The sequence below is a fragment of the Trichoplusia ni genome, chromosome 10 (genome assembly GCF_003590095.1).
Source record: "Trichoplusia ni isolate ovarian cell line Hi5 chromosome 10, tn1, whole genome shotgun sequence".
In the NCBI taxonomy this organism is placed as follows: domain Eukaryota; kingdom Metazoa; phylum Arthropoda; class Insecta; order Lepidoptera; family Noctuidae; genus Trichoplusia; species Trichoplusia ni.
Genome location: NC_039487.1, coordinates 7,609,030 through 7,629,041, shown reverse-complemented (window position 1 = coordinate 7,629,041; position 20,012 = coordinate 7,609,030). Strand labels below are relative to the sequence as shown.

Below are 20,012 nucleotides of genomic sequence, written 5' to 3'. Positions count from 1 at the left end.
GCCATATCCTTCCTTGTCTCATTTAAATCTTAACATACAATTATCATAGTTACTTTTGTATACGTATATGTTGTATGATATACAAAGGAACCGGATTTAAGTTATTACATGCGTTATTCTCAGCCCAGTAAACTTGGAGATTAAATATAAAAGAATTAAGCACAAGTACTACCAATTAGTGTTTTGGTGAAGGCTTTGATGAAAACATATTGACAAGTATTCGGGACGGGCACGCTTGTAACTCAAAAATGAGTATAAGGTATTAGATATTGTAAAATAACTATTTTTTACCCGCGGTTTCGCTCGCATGTACGTCATTAAAATTTATCTCGATAAAAATACGTCTGTATCTTTCTTCGAAATTTAAATTGATTTCTTGTTAAGTTTTATTAAAATTCGTTCAGCAGTTTATCGGTAAAAGCGTAACAAAAACAGACAAAGTTCCAGTAAAATTTTAGTATGGATTTGAAACTATAGTTATAATAGTTAAATATTGCACATATCCTCTTCAGAAATAGTTGCCAACTCCGAACAGCCAACAAAACGTCTCTTTCTCCCACTAGCACAAGCGTGCGATGGAAATGATGGAATAATAATATCCGATTAAAAATGGTTAATTTCTGAATACGGCAGTAGCAACATTATCAAACTATAATAATCATCACAGTCACTTGCTATTACTAAGAGGAGTTATCTAACTTCGCATTAGTAGAACAAGTGCTATTCTTTAGCGGCTGGCAGTTAAGGTCAATGGCGGACGTCACTCGTGTGGGTCGGTCTCAGTACACAGACCAACAGATGTTACATTTTTTTATATAAGTATTGCGTTTGAATTGTAACGTTTTTTTGTTAGTGTAAGGCTTTTGTATTATGTCATGTGTGTTTATTATTAGTTTTATTTGTGTATTGGATGATGACATTGATGACTTTTTTTGATATTGCGATATTTTCACATGTGACATTGAATTCAAGATTAATACTTAAGTTTCCATTTTTTCTAATAACTGTGGATGGGGTCTTTGCCCAGCAGTGGGATCTAACACAGACTGAATTCATGATATTTATCTAAATTTTATCATTTCTTTATGTTCCATAATATATATTTTTTTACGATTTGTTAGTGTACATATAAAAGATAATATTTTATTTTCTATCGTTTATATTTTGTTTTATTGTGTATAACGCGTCATGTACGTCTTATAAATATTTCCGTGTGTTTACATATCTATAAAATCTAGGTGATTATTATCTAGCGAAATATAATATATTATTTGCCTAACACAAATATGTATTTCTGATTGACAGCGCATGCAAGATGATGATGAATTATACTGTTGGACTCCATTTCAAAATATTTTTAGCTTTTATTTTTGGTACTAATAAATCTATAGACTTTTTAGGTCTATGCTTTCGAGTTCTTTTATGAAAAATGATGTTTTTTCCACCTCAAATGATTTGTTGATTTCAAACGGTTTTGATTTTTTGTTTATTTCAAATAGAAAAAATATTTGGAATCCCTGTGGTGTGGATGGGTGATGTGGTGTTCGTCAAGAGGGTTCGGATAAATAAAAGTTCCAACAACTTCACTACACGTAATATTTATATTGTTCAATCACACATAGTTCACATACACACAGTCTTATAGCACAAGCAGAGCTATAGAATAGAAGGAGTGCTTGAAGGAGAAAGGTGGATAGGCAAGCGATAGTGATGACGAAAATATTAACAATAACACGCTGGTGCGTGCGGTAGCCGTACAGCATTCGGTTAGCGGGCGACACAGGCTTCGCGAGCGAGATAAGTGGCCGACTGGCGCGGCGCGGTGAGTAGCGGCGCGCGCGCCGGACGTAAGACCGATCCGGTTCCAACCGGAGATGCAACGCGTTTCCAATGCGCCTCGCCGCAATGTGTATGCCGTAGTATTAGATAATTAGTAGTTTTATGTGTACTGATATTTTGTTATTATTGTAAATATATGTATATAGGTAATAAGGCTTTTTATGTATAATATATTTTAAATAAATATGAATTAAAAATGAATTTGTTACGTGTAGATATAAATATAGTAAATTATATATGTATTGTTTGTAAATGTGTGACTGAGTAGGCTACATCACTCCCCCCCAGAGACCGTCACTACGGGCGATAAAAATCAGGAAAACGAACTGTGCGGCCTGAACGCGTCCTTCTGACGTTATCCTGAACTGGCTTGTCTTGGTTAATAGGAGCAGGATCAGGGAAGGAACCGGGGTTGGGGTTAGAAGAAGGAGTGTGAGTGGGGATAGGGTTGGAAGTTGGGTCAATCAGTGAGTAGGCCGGCTTAAGGCGGTCTATAGACACTGTGACGGTTTTACCCTTATACATAATTTTGAAAGTTTTGTCACTTCGTTCTAATACTTCATAGGGGCCGGTGTAAGGGGGTTGTAAAGACCCACGTAATGCGTCGTCCCTCAAAAATACGTGACTTGATGTCATTAAATCTTTGTACATAAATATTTTGGACTTATTGTGACGTGAGGCCGGTGACGGTTGCAGTTTTGATGCAAATTGGCGCAGCCGAGTGGTGAAGTCCGATATATCGGAGGAATCGATAGGGGTCGCTTGGAAAAATTCTCCAGGCAAACGTAACGGCTCGCCGTAAACCAGCTCGGCTGATGACGCTTTGAGGTCATCTTTAACTGCGCTCCTAATGCCTAATAGCACCAAGGGCAACGTGTCTACCCAATTGCAATCTGCGTGGCACATTATGGCTGCCTTTAACTGTCGGTGGAATCTTTCCACGAGCCCGTTACAAGCTGGGTGATACGCGGTTGTTCTACGATGTTTGAATCCAATCATTTTTGCGAGATATTGAAAAAGTGAAGATTCAAACTGTCGGCCGCGATCAGTGACAATATCTGTTGGACATCCAAACCTGGATATCCACGATATCAATGCCTTCCCGACTGTTTCAGCTGTCATATCCGACATCGGTATGACCTCTGGCCAGCGTGTGAAACGATCTACAGCGGTGAAACAGTAGCGGTATCCCTGCGAGATAGGGAGAGGGCCAATAATGTCCACGTGGATAAAGGAAAATCGAGCGCGCGGAAGTTCGAACGAGCCAAGTGGAGAAGATACATGGCGATGAACCTTAGCGCGTTGGCAAGACTGGCATTGTCGGGACCAGTCTCGACAATCTTTGCGTACCCCAGGCCAAACAAACCGGGCAGCCACCAGTTTAGCCGTAGCGTTGGCGCCAGGGTGGCTAAGACTGTGGAGGCTGTCGAAGATTTGTTTTCTCAACACTTTGGGGACAAACGGCCTGGGTGAGGTGGTACTGACGTCACAATAAAGTTCAGCATGGGAGTTAGGGATACCCAACTTCTCCAGCCGGAGTGAAGAATCTCCCCGTAGAAGATGAGTCAACTCCGGATCAGTCGCTTGGGAGGCAGCCAGTACGTCAAAATCGATTGGCATCTGCAGTTCCTCGATGCGCGACAGTGGGTCAGCGACAACATTGTCCTTTCCCGAAATGTGTCGGATATCGGTTGTGAACTGCGAGATGTAATCGAGGTGGCGGTACTGCCGGGGCGAACAGATAGCTTTACGTTCGCTGAAAGCGTAACTGAGCGGTTTGTGGTCAGTGAATACCGCGAAGTGTCTTGCCTCTAGCATATGACGAAAGTATTTAATACTTTCGAAGGGTGTGGTGATGGCAGTCTTTTGAATATCTGCCTCGAAAACCGGAATCTGATTGTAAGCTTTCATCAAGTCAATAGTGGAAAATACTGTACAACCAGCAATGGAGTGGGCAAAGTCATGGATATGCCTAATAGGATAACGGTCTGGTATGGTCCGCGCATTAAGCATACGATAATCACCACAAGGGCGCCAGCCGTTGTCCTTCTTAGGCGCAAGGTGCAAGGGTGAAGACCAGGGACTTTCAGAAGGACGCGCTGTGCCGTTGCTAAGCATGAGCTCGAATTCACGCCTAGCTATTTTGAGTTTATCAGGTGCCAGTCTACGAGGGGTACATGAGATAGGAGGACCTGGTGTAGTCCTGATATAATGCAAGGTGTTGTGTTTCGGGACGGTTGGTGTGCCTGAAGGGCGTGTAATTTCCGGAAACTTGCTCAGGATGTTGTGAAAGCGCGTGTCGCCTGTCGAAACCTTAACCGAAAAAACATTAGCATTTACTAAAGAAGCACTGGCTGATAATGTGGTAGTGTTATCAATTAGGCGCTGATTGCGGCAATCTACAATTAAGTTATAAAAGCTAAGGAAATCAACGCCTATAATAGGTCTAGTTACATTTGCTACAACAAAACGCCAAGCAAAATTACGCCTTAAGCCTAGATTTAAGTTAAGCTCAATAAAGCCGTAAGTGTCGATGACGCTTCCGTTGGCCGCGCTGAGCTGAAATTCTGTTTTGGCACGACGCTCTCGAAGCGCAGAACGGGGGTAGACGCAGAGGTCGCTGCCGGTGTCTACCAGGAACTGGGTGTTCGTGCTGCGGTCGGTGACGAAAAGGCGACCTGAAGAAGATGGGCAATCGTCTGTCGCCATTAGCGACCGCCCGTGGCATTTCCCGCTTTTCTGTAGTCGCAGGGCTTGTTACACTTATTAGCCCTGTCCCCGAACTTCGCATGGAACCAGCATATCGTGTACTTTTTATAGCTGGAGCTGGATCGGCTTCTCTGACGTGAAGATGAACGCAGTCGTTCACGCGGTCTCGAGCGGCTGGAGGTCGCGCAGCAGGAAGCACGAGTGTGCTCTTCCAACTTGAGGGTTAGTTGCTGGACCATCCTCTTCAGCTCCGCGATCTCATCCGATGGGTGTGAAGCGGTTGCACTGTGTGATGACGTCGCGGCGACGCTGCATGGGGACGTCAACTCTTGAATGCGGTCAGCCAAATCCGCAAGCTGCTCCAGGGAGTGTGTCGGCTGCGACGCTAGCACTGTCTGGATGTTATTTGGCAGACGGTTGCACCAAATAGACCTGACGAAGTCCTCAGGAACAGATGGGCCGGCCAAGTCTTGGAGGTGCCGTAGAAACTGAGATGGCTTTCTGTCTCCAAGCTCCTCGTGCGTCAGCAACTGCTTGACCTTTTTCTCATGCGAAGCAGAGAGTCGCTTGATGAGTTCTGTTTTAATTTTGCCATACCTGTTCTGGGCTGGAGGGTTTACAATGATGTCCTTCACAGCTTTGGCGTACTGGATGTCCAGGTTGTTGGTGACATGCGTGAATTTTGTGCCGTCGTCGGTGACGTCATGGCTGTCAAATTGGCCTTCAATCAGGGCGAACCACAGTTCCGGATCCTCAGGCGAGAATGGCGGCACTTTAATTTTCGCGCGACAAATTTCACGTCCGTCATTGGACACGCGCACTGCCTTCTTTCGCCGCGTCACATGGCCGTCATTTCTCGAACCGGCTGTTTTTACAGAATCACTGCTGTCGCTCATTTTGTATCGAGTGTACCAACCTTCAGTCTTCGTGTCCTTAGGGGTCACCAGTTGTGGTGTGGATGGGTGATGTGGTGTTCGTCAAGAGGGTTCGGATAAATAAAAGTTCCAACAACTTCACTACACGTAATATTTATATTGTTCAATCACACATAGTTCACATACACACAGTCTTATAGCACAAGCAGAGCTATAGAATAGAAGGAGTGCTTGAAGGAGAAAGGTGGATAGGCAAGCGATAGTGATGACGAAAATATTAACAATAACACGCTGGTGCGTGCGGTAGCCGTACAGCATTCGGTTAGCGGGCGACACAGGCTTCGCGAGCGAGATAAGTGGCCGACTGGCGCGGCGCGGTGAGTAGCGGCGCGCGCGCCGGACGTAAGACCGATCCGGTTCCAACCGGAGATGCAACGCGTTTCCAATGCGCCTCGCCGCAATGTGTATGCCGTAGTATTAGATAATTAGTAGTTTTATGTGTACTGATATTTTGTTATTATTGTAAATATATGTATATAGGTAATAAGGCTTTTTATGTATAATATATTTTAAATAAATATGAATTAAAAATGAATTTGTTACGTGTAGATATAAATATAGTAAATTATATATGTATTGTTTGTAAATGTGTGACTGAGTAGGCTACATCCCCTTTAATTTCGAAAGTTGGTGAAATTTAAAATGTTAAGCTTAAAGTATGCCTGTCAATTAACTGTTTGTGAATATTCTTTATATTTATTTGGAAAATAAATTTCTAATATTGGTCCTATTGTATAAGATAAGCTAAGTTTATAAAAGTATGAGAATCGATAGTTCTTGATACTTGCAGTATATTTTTTGAGATTCATTTTTATCATTATCATTTAAGTATTTTTATTTTATGACCTTTTTTTATGTTTTACTTTAATTATGTAATCGATAGTTCTTGATACTTGCAGTATATTTTCGCTCATGTTTAGGAATAAAAATGATCAAGAATGTTTTTTTATACATCTAAACAATGGCGAGACCACAAGAAACATGATACGACATGGGACATGTTACTAGTATTTGGTTTGATTAACTGGTTCAAACCGGTTTTAATCTGATATACATTAACTTATATTGACCGGTAGGATATATGAATTATTTTTTACTATAATTTCCGACTCTTAGGAAACAAATTATGAGATTATGAATATTATACTTGTCTTTTAAAATATGTTTTTGATAACTGATTATCTTACGAAAAGTTGTCTGTCCATCTGAAATTACTCTACCAAATCACTGTACCAATTTGGATGAATTTTTTCATGGACTCAGTTTAAACTTACAACATACAGCGAAATAAGCAACGCTTTTAGGGATAAACTACCTGACTACATTAAAAGAGTTTTATAAAACTAAGCTACTAAGATATCAATGCCAAACAAACATTTAAACACAAGCAACACTTAACTCTCCTGTCAGTGATCTAATGACGAAGTTCGGATAGTTACCAAAATTTAACTAAACAGCAAAAATGAATTCTAATCCATAGGCCATAGAGTTAGTTTTGCGAGACTGATGGTCGTTAGAAGGAAGTAACGCTATTAAGCATGTGCTTATTATAAGTAACTTAAGTGAACTCAAGAGCGAATAGGGTGACCACGTTAAGGTGTAGTCTATGGAATTTAATATTTATTTTTTAAATTTATGTACAAACGAAATAGTAAGAGAGTACCTACGCCACAAATTAGGTAATTATAGGTACAACATATGTGTCTACTAAACTGATTTTGAGTCATATTTAAGAGTGTCAAAAACAGTATGATTTAACAAACAAAATATTTTTTTATTAAAATACTAAATTTATTAAATAGTAACAAAGTAGCAGTAATAAAGTGCATGCAGTAGCAAATCATTAATATTATCTTAGATCAGACAGATATAGATCGTATGTTCGAAGAACCAGACATAACATAAAAATATAGTTTGATTAATGTGATAAAAATTATTAAAATCGATAAAGATATATAATTTAATATCCATATTGTTTTATCAACGACAACCGGAAATTCACGATAAGTTACATGTTAATAAAGTAAACAAATAACTAATAAAAGACATTCAAAAATAGCAAAAAGAATTTCAAATTTGTGCAGTCTAGACCTTACCCATTTATCACAAAAAAAACTTGATTAAATGTATAATATCAAAACCAATTTTTATCCTACAATTATTTTAAACACTACATTGAAAAAAAAAATATGTCCGACGAAACTATGAAATGGTGAACATATCCCAAACAAAGAATGTTGGGCACAGCCTCCGGGCCAAATTATATCGAGATAAATAAGGAATCGCGTGACGGTCTACAGATTAGTGTAATTTGTACCGACTACGAATATCTCGACGTCACTCACGCTTGTCGATATACTTGTTGTGCAACACTAGAGGATTATTTAAGAAAAACATTTTTTTCTTAAAAAAAAAGTTTTTTTTTGTTATATGCGCTTTGACATCGAAATGAAATGATATGATTTAATAACAAATGCTTATGATTATACAGTGTTATAAATTGTATCACCACAATACTTATAGTTTATGTTTGTTCTTATAATCAAATAGAAAAGTTATTATATCATAGTCACACTAAGTCTTTTTTTAGTTAGATTTACATTTGAACAATAATGCACATTTGTTAAAGCATAGTACTAATGTTTTATTTTATCTTAATACACCATTGTCATGCCAACAAAAGGCAATTATTAGATCCTCTTTGGAGGAGTAGAGGACGTCAGGACGTACCCAACCTATTAACAACCACACGATAATTTTATCAAAAATGAAACTTTTCTATCAAAACATAATGCTCAAATTCCTTAGTAAATAGTTTCTTTAAAATAATTTATATAAAGCCAGCAATAGAATTAAGACTCTATTCTTAAAGAAATAAAGTACATAATTCGTAAGAGTAATTGCGTTTTATCTCGTGCGTCGTTATGTATGACGCAATACCAACTCATCCGTAATGGCTAGTGTCAATCAAAATTATAAACCAACAAACTTATTTATGCATTCAAGAAAATAATTGCTGAGCTAAAGTAGACTTTGTGCCCTTGGAAAAGACATCCAAGGATTGTGAATTAAAGTTATTAACGATAATAATTTTGGTAATACGTTCTGAGAATTCGCTTGGATCAAGACGTTGAGGTTAGACAATAGTTAGTTATTTAAAAATATTTAATAAATAAAATTGGTTTTATAAATTACATTTTAATAAATATAAAATTTAATTGCGCAATAAAAATGTAGTTGTAATTATTTATTTAAATTTAATAATCATTAAGGAATATTCCATTTTTAATTTGTAAATAAATTATAACTCGCACCTAGGCAAACATGCACTAAAAAACATGTTTAATATTTTTTGATCGTCAAAAAGAGAAGTCGCTTGTTGAATTCAACGGAATAATTATTTAGGTACCTGTAAGTATTTGTGGAGTTATCAAATTTTATTTTTTAAGGACTAGATACTTTAGATAGAGACTATTTACGCAATAAAGATAAGAAAAAGGAATTCACTAATTTACCTAATTTCCGCATCGCGTCTGCATGATTAGTTATCAATTTCCATAATTGATAAGTTTTCGAACTTTAATAATTTTTAAATAAAAAACCTGTCATAGAAAATGACAACGGAATAAATTAAGTTTTTTTTTCCGAGTCAATGACCACATAATAAAGTTGTTTGTACATAATTATTATGTATATTACTTTTAAATGTGTTATATTCAACAATCTGCGGGTAGATATCATAAATAAATATTAATCTTATCTACATATATTTTTTATTATAGTGCAACATTATTTACAAAACAAATAATAAAAAAACTGGCGTTCATTCTAAATAAAAACATTTCTAAAAATAAAGAAAATATTTATTCATTTTTTAGTTCATAAAAACTCAACCGTAAAATGACGTGGTATAAACTACAAAATTAAAATTCGAAAAAATTATTTCTAAGTTCAAACTGATTTGATGTGTGCGCGATAAACGTACGTCTATTTATATTTTATACCATCTATTGAACACATCCGTCATTCGCTAGCCCACGACATTGACAATGGACGGTTTCGAGTTGGTATGTGGCCTTGAAGCGAATTCGGCGGCCGGGCGCGGGAAACAAGATCGGGTTTTTTAATCGATATTAGACGTGCAGAATAGATTATTCGATTCGACGTGTAAAATAAACCTACTTATTTTCGATATTTTATATATGGTGTTAATGCAAGTGTAGTATTTTTATTTATTGAGAGCGATGTACAAAATATTAAGTCACGTTGTTTTCTAAAGAGATTCGTAACCTAAAAATGATTTCATAAATATTAAAAACATTAGAATTCAAGGATATGTAAATCCAAGCATAATTCGGGATTCTGACAGACAGGTAAGTTGTCAAGACAGAAGTTACTATATTAACATAAATTATGCACGAAAAACAAGAATTATGCATGTTACATAATGATGTAAAAACAGCCGTGAATACGCGCAATAAAACTGTGATTATTGAGCTTTAAAAAGCTCACAGTCACGGTCAATTATTATTATTTTTTAAATTTGATTTAAACAATAGAACTAAATAAACATAAGTTAAATTGTTTGACCGGTCGCAAAAATAACGTAGTTAGTCATAACTTTATAAAAAGACATCTATTGTAAAAAGATGTATACTATTTAATTAAGTAAATAATTTGTAAACCGACACAACTATTTCTTTATCTTTCAAAGCTGCTCATACGAAATGTGTCACTTTATAAAAAGAATTCATCAATTCGGGGTCAGACATCGAAACAGTATAAATCACAAAAGAATGAATAAATAAAATCCTCACTTTTTGTGGCATTGGATAGTTTTTCATTTACATAACAAAAATCTTTATACCTACACCGATGACCACATGTTGGTGAAGATATAATGCGAAAAGGATTAAACACAGGCTTGTGTAGATTCTACTAAAATTATAACGACCGAAATGCAAGCCTTCAACAAACTATTTTTGCTTCGCTATCATATCGTCAAGATAACATAAGTAAACTCAATACGAATAAATTACAAAGAATACATTGATCACATTTCGTAATATTTACCTACTAAAAAACTAGTAACTATTTTCCTTTCCAAATAAAGCACAAAGTAAAAAAAAAACATAGAGAAAAATAATTTTCTGGGTCTTTTTATTAAAAAAAGTGGTTTTTAGTTTTTAATCTCTTCATTAACATTTCTTTAATACTTTTAAATTTGAAGCCAAGGTTAGTCTTAGCTTAATTCATTTACGGGAATATTGTAGTTTAAATTTAAAGTTTCTAAGCAAACCCGGATAGTGATATATGTATGTTATATAATGCACGCCGAGGGTCCCTTATCAACGTCCTTGTAACCGTTTGGAAGTCTACCGGGTCACAAGTTATCGTGTGTTCAAGTTTGCCTAAAGCTTATGCGGAATTACTTAATTGAATGCCGTTGAAATGTGTTGAAATATTACTTAATACAAATTCAAAACCAATACTTACAAATATCTTATAAGACATAATATATGCTAAATACTTAATCAGAAATAATTTACTTACGTACTACGTAAGTCATTTAAACTTTATTAGAATAATCATAAAGAACATTCCAACAAGGCATAAAAATCATATTAAACAATAAAGTAAATCAACGATTCATATCATCCCGGAAAACGTAATAACAAATAAATTCATTAAGTAAGACGGTTCGTTATCTATATAATTGCATTTTGTAGAAAAAACAACACACACTATCTCAGGTTCATTTTAACCAAACTTGACCTTGACTGTTTCAAGGCTCATCCGTAAACACCTATCTCACAGCGCAAGCATTTATTTATTTTGCGAAACGTAACGCAATTTTACTAAAATCCTAATAAAACTCATTAAAATTTTAATAAATGTTTTTTCTGGCAGATTTATTTTGTAGAAATGGAAATTAAAAATAATTTTCACGGTTAACAATTGAGTTTTTATTCTTTGAAAGTTATTGTGACATTTTTTTGATTATTTAAGATTTTAATGAGATGTTTTGTATTTGAAAATCTATTCCATTATTCTCTCAAATAGAATTTTATGAATTAGTTATTTTTGTTCAAAGAGCTAAAATTTATGTCGGTATACAACTTTAATTATTGTTTAAATAAAATTTGCATTACAGTCATTGACGAAACGTGAGAAAATAAACCTACATTACTAAGTTAGAACATAACTAAAAATAAATAACTAAAACATAAGAAAAAACTTAAAAAAAAAAAGCCAAAACAAATATGTATCACGTTGAAACAAAAATAAAAAAAAATGTTTAGACATTTCGTTATCAAATGCCAAACTTTTAACTGTCCTTAAAATATATACTTGAAATGGTCATCAAAGCCAAAGGTTAGATATTATTGTACACTGATGTAACAAGGAAGTGATAAGAAATACTAAATAAACAATATTTTAATAAGAGTACTCGATAGCTACCGTATTTGACGTTTGTCATGAGAGCACTTTAAATTTCGCGACGATTTGACTTGTGTACTCAAACGAGGTTTGAATTTAAATTTTGTTGCTTAGAAGGACTTATTAAATACCTGCCTTATAACTGTAATATTGCGATCTGTTTTTGAAGCATAAACTGATCTGAAACCACTGCTTTTGTCGACTTTTCAAATCAAATTTTTAGTTCTATAGTTCTTCGTGACTACGTTTATTATTCTTGCAGTTTTGAAAGAGAGATGATGCTCCAAGCCATGAAGCCATATCACGTTCAAACAACAACTGCATTAGCATTAATACACCTAGACGGTAGGCAACGAGGAAAAAACTAGTTTTAATGGAAGATTATAAACTTCTCCAATTAAAAATACAGTCACAGAAAAGAAAAACGAAAAATAGGTGAGATTTATTAAGTTTGGTTTAGTCCAACCATTTTTAAGAGATTAGCAAAATATTAAAATATACAGGCCTTCAAAAGGTGTTCGAAAAATTAGAATACAATAGGGTGCGAAGTCTAAATCTAAATCAAGTCTGGTAATTCAGCATACAAATTAAAAAAAAATCTGTTTCATCATAAAAATTTTAGCGTTTCTTTCGTAAAAATCTAATTCATAATTATCGTTCTTATGGGATGTTCCTGTACAATTCGGATTTGTTAACAGTGAAAATCCAGTGAGAATATCAACAGCGAAAGAATGACTGAAACTAATATTTTAAAAGACATACTTCCTATAAACGCTACCAAAATTGCCATCTACATAAGCAATTGATGGAATTTCAAATCACAGTCATACAAGCATAAATCTTGGCCTTAGAGTCGAAATCATTTTATAGTTACAAAAATCACGAATCCAAGAACCTAATGCAATAAACTTTATTATTATTAACAAAAGCATTATAATAGGTATCATCATCAGATTAATGGATGTTAACGCGGAACTTATACTTCGTGATGGAGTAATGAACGAACAATGAGCTGATTCGCCTGACGTCAAGCGATTGAAGACTTCCGAAATATTCAAGGCTCGCGATTAAACTAGCTTTGCATTGCGCTGCGGTTTGGATCGCAATTTGCTACGTGATTAGATTCGGATTTCGCATTTTTGGATTGATGGTGTTAAAACGAAAATCTAGTATTTGATTGTTAGGTTAGGTTAGTTTAAATTAAAAAGGTATAATGTACAGAAAGCTAAAACATATTGGATATTATGGATTCCAATACGAAATCCACGTTCCAGTATTTGCGATACATGTCTAAGTTGAATTTTAAATTTTATTCAATTATTGGTACAAGCCAAAGATTCTGCAACACAACAGTTTTAAACACTCTTATGAGATAAAGATCTAACCTTTTCCTCCTGGATGGTCTGCCCTCCATTTTCTGACAGCGGCGTTGATGGTGCACTGTATCCTTTTGGCCCATCATCATGAGGCGTCATCTGTCTCTGCACATCGTTCTCCTGATCGTTCTGAGCCCTCAACTCTTGCAAGCCACTTTTGAACTCTGATAGTCTAAGCACGGACGGTTTAATTTCTGGCATCTCATCAGGATGCTCATATCTTCTTAAATCTGCTAGATTCGTTGCTAAATGTCTATGATGGTCTAAAGGCGGGGGCACTCCTATTGATCTTAAGTGCTCTATACTTCTATGTATATGGGAATAATTGTCTACTGGTATTTCTGCCATTAACGGCGAATTGTGATAATCTAAGCCACCTCCATCTGGTCTGTAGTCGATTGTCCTTCCTTCCATCATCTTGGCTACTATAATTATATTTCTATCTAAATTGTATAAACTGTCTCGTGTTTTGGCACTTGTAAAAATACGTGTCTTAAGTTTCCTTTGATATTAATGTCATGGAATACATGCGAGATCCTCCGTTTTCATTGGGCTGTGAAAGATGAAACTTTCTATAGAAACGACTCGATAAAATTTTGAAGTCCATAATGTAGTGACCGATAATCTTTTCGTAGTATGTAGAATAAGTTTTACTAAGTATCTTGTACTCGTTGTACTTGGTGATTAAAGTAGATGGATTTGAAGTGTATAAAAAATATGGCGGTTTTTTTAGCTAGCAGGTGACGAGTTGGCGCGTAGGTTGTGTCAATGATCTAGCCCGTAGCCCACATGCCGGTTCGAATAAGGCTCCGATAATCACATTGTATAGCCTACCACATTATAAGCTCGAATACATGCAAATAACAATCTTATTCCTTCGTAATAAGAGCGAAGTACTATTGTTTGACTGTACAGACGCGACTACAACATGTGTTACTTAATGATTTTTATCTCGCAAGTTATTCTGTTTGTTTGATATCAAAATTGCTTTAAGATTGATCAAACTTAGTCCAGTCGAAAATATGTTCAAATTATTTCTGAAACTGATTTTGTTTTACCTTTTTTTAACAAAGGTGAACGCACCTACTTAGTCAGTATTATGTAGCTATTATTTTATTATGTCACCGACTGTACTTGGTACTCAGTATACGTAGCTGTCAAACCAATAATTGCGGGTATAGAAAATAAAACAACATAAGTTTTGCGGTTACGTATTCGAGCTGCCAGGTAAGAATGAACTTTATGTCTTTGTGTTAAGGGTGTGTTCGGTTGTTTGGTGGTTGAGAGAGGCTGGGTACTTTGATGATGTGTGTAGAAGGCTCATGGCTGATCGAGTCCAAGATTTGTATGACTAGTTTGGTAGGAAGTGGTTTGAAGCAAGTGATTAGGTTTTTGTTCGACCATATCTATTTAGATTACGTTGTATATTGTGTGTAAAGTTCTAATGTACGCTGTTTAATATATATTTTTATTATCTTTACGTACAATAATAGGTATTACAATTTCGATTTTTATAAAATGTATTTTCATTCAATTGTTTTTATGAAGGATTTTATACTCACATAATAAAAAATAAAAATATTTATTCATTTTTTAATAATTCATTTTCGTTTAGAAAAAATGAAAAAAAAAACCCTTACACAATTCAATAAAAAACCAAAATCAAATAATATTTCATTTACAAAAAAAAAACGCGACTGACGAATTTGTCGTGTATTTTTTTTTATCAGAGATATTTTGACATAGTTTTGTATCTACGTTTAGTGAGCAATGATCAAACTCCCAGCCTCCCAACCATTGGAGATTTCGTAGTTACTGAAGCGTAAGATACAAGGCTGTTTGACAAGTACTTATCTCGTTTAAAACGTTTCTAATAATTAAGCTGTTGTGTAAAAAATATTGTCAATTGAGATCGACTTGAATTGAGTTTTAGATGAAGCATTTAACTGTATTAGGTTTAAGATTGTGTTTGCTACTGTTTTGATTTTAAAAATTGATTTGTCTACAATTTTTTTTTATGTATATTTTTGTTACTTTTTTGTATTGTTTGTATATTTTTATACAGAATTCGAAATTGTTTTATTTCCAGCTATGGATACATTTTTTTTATCGCAATTTATAAATATTTTTCTTAATTTCACTACATTATGGACTTCAAATATTCACCAAAAAAAAACAAATAACAAACGGGAGCAAGTCAGAAGTGTAAAATAAAATGTTCAATAATGACAAACTAAACTGTTTTCAAACAAAGAAACAGCAACAAGCATTAGATCGCAAATCAAGTTAATTTAAAAATATATCGTCACGGTACACTGTCCAAAAATATTTCCGTATTTATAGTCCGGGCATTATTCAAGGTCGAGTCTGACAGACGGAGAGCGCCCGACTCACAATTACAACATACACCTCAGCCGGGAGGGATCTTACGTAAAAACCCTCTCCCCTCACTGGGAGGACTCCCACCCACCGAGGGGAGACACAACCAACTTGCTCCAAAATTAATTAAAAAAAATTACCTGTCACTATCCAAAAATCTTCACAATCACCAACTATATCACCATAATAAATCACAGTTTGTTCCTATCTATAATGTCACTAAAAATATATCACATAATAAAGGTAACACTAATGTCACAACACGTCCGAAAGGCAACAGTCCAAGGCTTTATCGCCAAAATTACTCAAAAAATCCACGTGCTCCTTGCAAATAAACATTTAAAAAATGCCGGCGATCATAAAAAAAACACCGAACCGTGCTCTTGACCCTGCGGCTAAATTATGAATGCCGGGCGTCGTTACTAGGATCCAAATTACCAGATTTTTTTTTGTGCTCAATATTTTAGTGTGCTATATAAATTATTGTAGTTATGGGTAATTCACACGTGATGGAGTGTTCCGTCCCTCTCGCACCAGGCGATTCGCGCGTGCACCGGCTTGCAGTACGCGAGTGTGAGGACTCCTCAAGACGACATGTGCTCGCACAAAAAGCCGGCCTCTCCAGACGCAATGTTGCTCAGATAAAGTACTACGAGCCACCACCGGCTACTCGCATCACAAAAATGCAATACAAAACGCCCGCTCGTCCGCCTTTAGACCGACGCGGCAAAAACGAGACTGAAATTCAGATCTATAGTAGAAAAAGTGAACTACACCGCGCGAGGGGTACACTAACACATAAAAATGAAAAAAATCACACGGACGCTAACATCGACAGCAGAGCTTAAAAAATCGGAGTGGGGAGCACTCGGTACTGCTCTCTCGCGTAGCTGCGTCTTGCTCTAGCGGCGTGAGGCCGAACGCACACAGTGACGCGGTGGTTAAGCGAAAAAAATGTGTACACATTTTTTTATTATTCACGATTTTTATGTGTGTAAGTGGGCTCAGAGTAAAGGAGACGGCAAGCGGCGGGCGCCGTACAGCTTCCGTAGCGGGAGCGAGATAGCGCGCGTCGCCACGTGCTCGTCCCTTGGTATTAAATAATAATTAAAATGGCTACAAGACCGGCGATACGAGATACTGTTCGGTAGACGATTTTTTGGACGAGCTTTTGCTTTTTTGCTAAGCTTTTTGCGGAATCGTCGAAAACGAGGTAAGGCGCGTTAGACGCATCGTTCATATAGAAAAAACCGCGGACCGATTGACACATAATAAACGAAATACGCGCAGAAAAAGTCGCGCCGGGGAAAAAAACCAAGGACGCGGCGCGCGAAAAAGAAGTTATTGATTAAAACAGCTCTGTCATTGACCAGACGTAAATGAGGGTTGTTAATTGTATGCAGTAGATCCGGCAGGAATCGATTACTTAGCGCCCCAAACGAAAGAATTTGAAATTGAAAACAGGACTAAAGTAAACATTGTTTACATTGGTGCTGATAATGAAGCTTAGATAGTACTTAATGAGGATTTGAGGAAAACAGTACTTGCAGGCAAGTTACAAGACAGCAGGTAACTTTCGGAAACTAAACTTTACTCTGCGGATTACCTGTTGAGGCGATACATAACTAAACATAATATATGTATCTATATTTCTGCCACTACTAACTATAATCGGCTTAATTTCATTTCGCTCACAGTTAGAATCATGTAAACTGAATCCCTTGCATCTGGACAATAGTCTTTGTCACTGACCATGGGGTAGATAGCCCCATTTAATTCAAACGCCGGTAATATATGCATCGCATAATTAGATACACATGCACTATTCATGGTTACACAAAAGTATGGGCAGATGTGTTTGATACGAGTGTCCTGAGATATTTATACTTAATCAATATTATTATGATAATCTATTTCTATCTGCATGTTTGAATAGTAGTTCTGACAGATAAGCAGAAGTTTCGCAACGGGATATATGTATTTGTAAAAAATAAAGTGGTGTACTTATGTGATGGTGTGGTGGTGGTGGAGTTTGGAGACCTAATCTGGTATAAAGGAGGGGTGAAGTACTCCAGGGGTTTTGGTTGGCGAATGTCTTAACCTTATTCAAAGCCTATTACATACACATAGTGTCCTTGGTGATTACATGGGGTCAAAAAAGAATCTACAGAATATTAAGTATTGAACTTAATCCGTTGAAACTTTAAGCTGTTGAAAATCTAGCATAAAATTAGACTCCGCAGAAATGTGAGTCTCGTTCATTTTAATCTAAGGCGTATGAATATTAGTTCTGATAACTTAGTAGAAGCTTTGCCAACAGATACTGGATTACCCAGACTAGGACAGAAACTAGGGTCTAGGCCTCCAAACTCCACAACCGATACGTCCTTGGTTGTGAATTTTGGTGACTAAGTCTATAAAGGAGGGATGAAGCTGTCCTGTAGTTTTCAGTCAATATTTTCCCCTGGTAAAAAAATAATTGTGATATGGAAAATATTATTATAAAGCAGAATGAATTTTGACTAGAATCTGATATCAATCTAGCAGCGAAAGAGACTAGGCAGAGGTAGTATAAATGGTAAGAGATGTCGTTCGTGGGGCGACATTATTGGAAAGTCAACAACAATTTTTTTAAGTAATTTTAGCAGATTTTTGTTTAAATAAATTCTTGGGCCGACTAAATTCTCCATTGAACAAAATTAACCTAAATGGTTCAGCAATAACTCAAATGTCAGATAGCGTAGGACAAACGAATGTGGTGGTTACAATTGAAGTCAGTATGTAAATTAAACATTTTCAAATGCTGATTAGAATGTGTTATCAAATCAAAATATAATTGTAAAGTATAATTATGAATCAGATCTATCACATCTAGTTTGAATAGTTATACTTGAAATTGAAATCTTGTTTGATATAAAAAAATACCTATAAATACTAATAACATTATAAAAAATCTAAGAAGAAAAAAAACTCTGTTTTTAACAAGGGACATGGGATATTCTAATAAGGTGGGTAATTTTTTTTTATTCCAAATTTCAGATTATTTTTTTGCACTAACCGATACCAAAGTTAATCATAGTAAAGTGTTTCATCAGTAACACAGATACAAGTACAGAGGCAATGCAAAACATAAAAATGTAGATAAACTATTTAGAATTAAAACAAATATTTATTGCTCAAGACAATAAAATTAAACAATACATGAACAAGTTATAATAGAAGCAATAAAACATTAAAAAGCGTCTTCATTTTTTGACTTGAACAAAAAGGAGTAAATTTTTATAGTTTTATGACAGTTTGACTTAATTATAGTATCGTAAAAACTTCGTTTTTTGGAACTTTCGATTTTGCCAAAGTGTGACGTCATTTTTGTGACGGTAAAACGCTTTAGGTACGTTAAAATTGTTAATTAACACGATTATGCTAATTCGATTATAAAATTAGCATATTACATTATTAAAATGGTTTAATGTTTGAATTTGAATTAGTTTTTAATTTCAATCTAATTAATGAAACTAGAACTGCAATACATACTTAAAAGGCGGATTTTTTGGATACTTGAAATATAATTCTTTAATTTACCAAGAACTTAAAAAATCTGCTCATTGAGTATCACATAGTGTTAACAGATCCAATCATCCAATGGTCAAAGGTACACAGAAGAATGAATGCTAAGTCCAGTCCGATGATGCAATAAAATCATTCGTTCAGATGAACTTGATACGTGATAATACTGAAAAATGTAAAAAAACTAAAAACCCAGTCAAAATAAAAACCGACCGTTCACGTAACTAATCAACACATGTAAACAAAAACAGTATCGTTACTACACAATATTTCAGCGGACACATTTTTACCACTAAAAGTAAAAGCTAACTTCTGTTTTAAAATATTTTCCACGTTTTTTTCCCATCCACGATTCACTTTTGTTTTCAATTGCGTTCGGACTTTTTACAATTTCTATGTCCTTGGCGGTTTTTTTGATGGCTTATTCATATGCGTTATATTTTTTCCTAGCAAGGGTTCAATTGTGTATGGATTTTTTTTCTATTTTGATTCCTTCGTCACCTGTTTAAGGAAGGAAGTTGATTCAATCTTTTTTTTTCGTTCGTTTATTCTTGTTTTCAGGTGTGTCAAGTGTGGGCTTGTATTGTTGCGTAATGGTCCAATCTGATTGAATTTTGATAAGATTTTTGGAAAAAATTTGTGTTGTTGGAGATGTTACTGTGGGTGTATTGTTCTTGTTTTGATAGTTATTAGTATTCATTAAAGTATAATATTATAATGGGATGTTAAGAAGTAAAGCACTCAAGCATGTTTAATAAACATAAAC

General features: G+C 35.4%; 1 protein-coding gene across 1 annotated transcript in view; it reads right to left on the bottom strand.

The window, feature by feature from the left end:
• The window catches only part of LOC113497868 (zinc finger protein rotund), a 37,162-nt gene extending 19,873 nt beyond the window's left edge, over positions 1 to 17,289 (bottom strand). The window contains exons 1-2 of the mRNA XM_026877622.1: positions 15,820 to 17,289; positions 13,310 to 13,853 (exon numbers count right to left, since the gene is read on the bottom strand). Of these exons, the coding sequence (XP_026733423.1) occupies positions 13,310 to 13,717 (408 nt within the window). The 5' untranslated portion in view covers positions 13,718 to 13,853; positions 15,820 to 17,289. The remainder of the gene's footprint in view (positions 1 to 13,309; positions 13,854 to 15,819) is intronic.
• Positions 17,290 to 20,012: the final 2,723 nt, after the last annotated feature.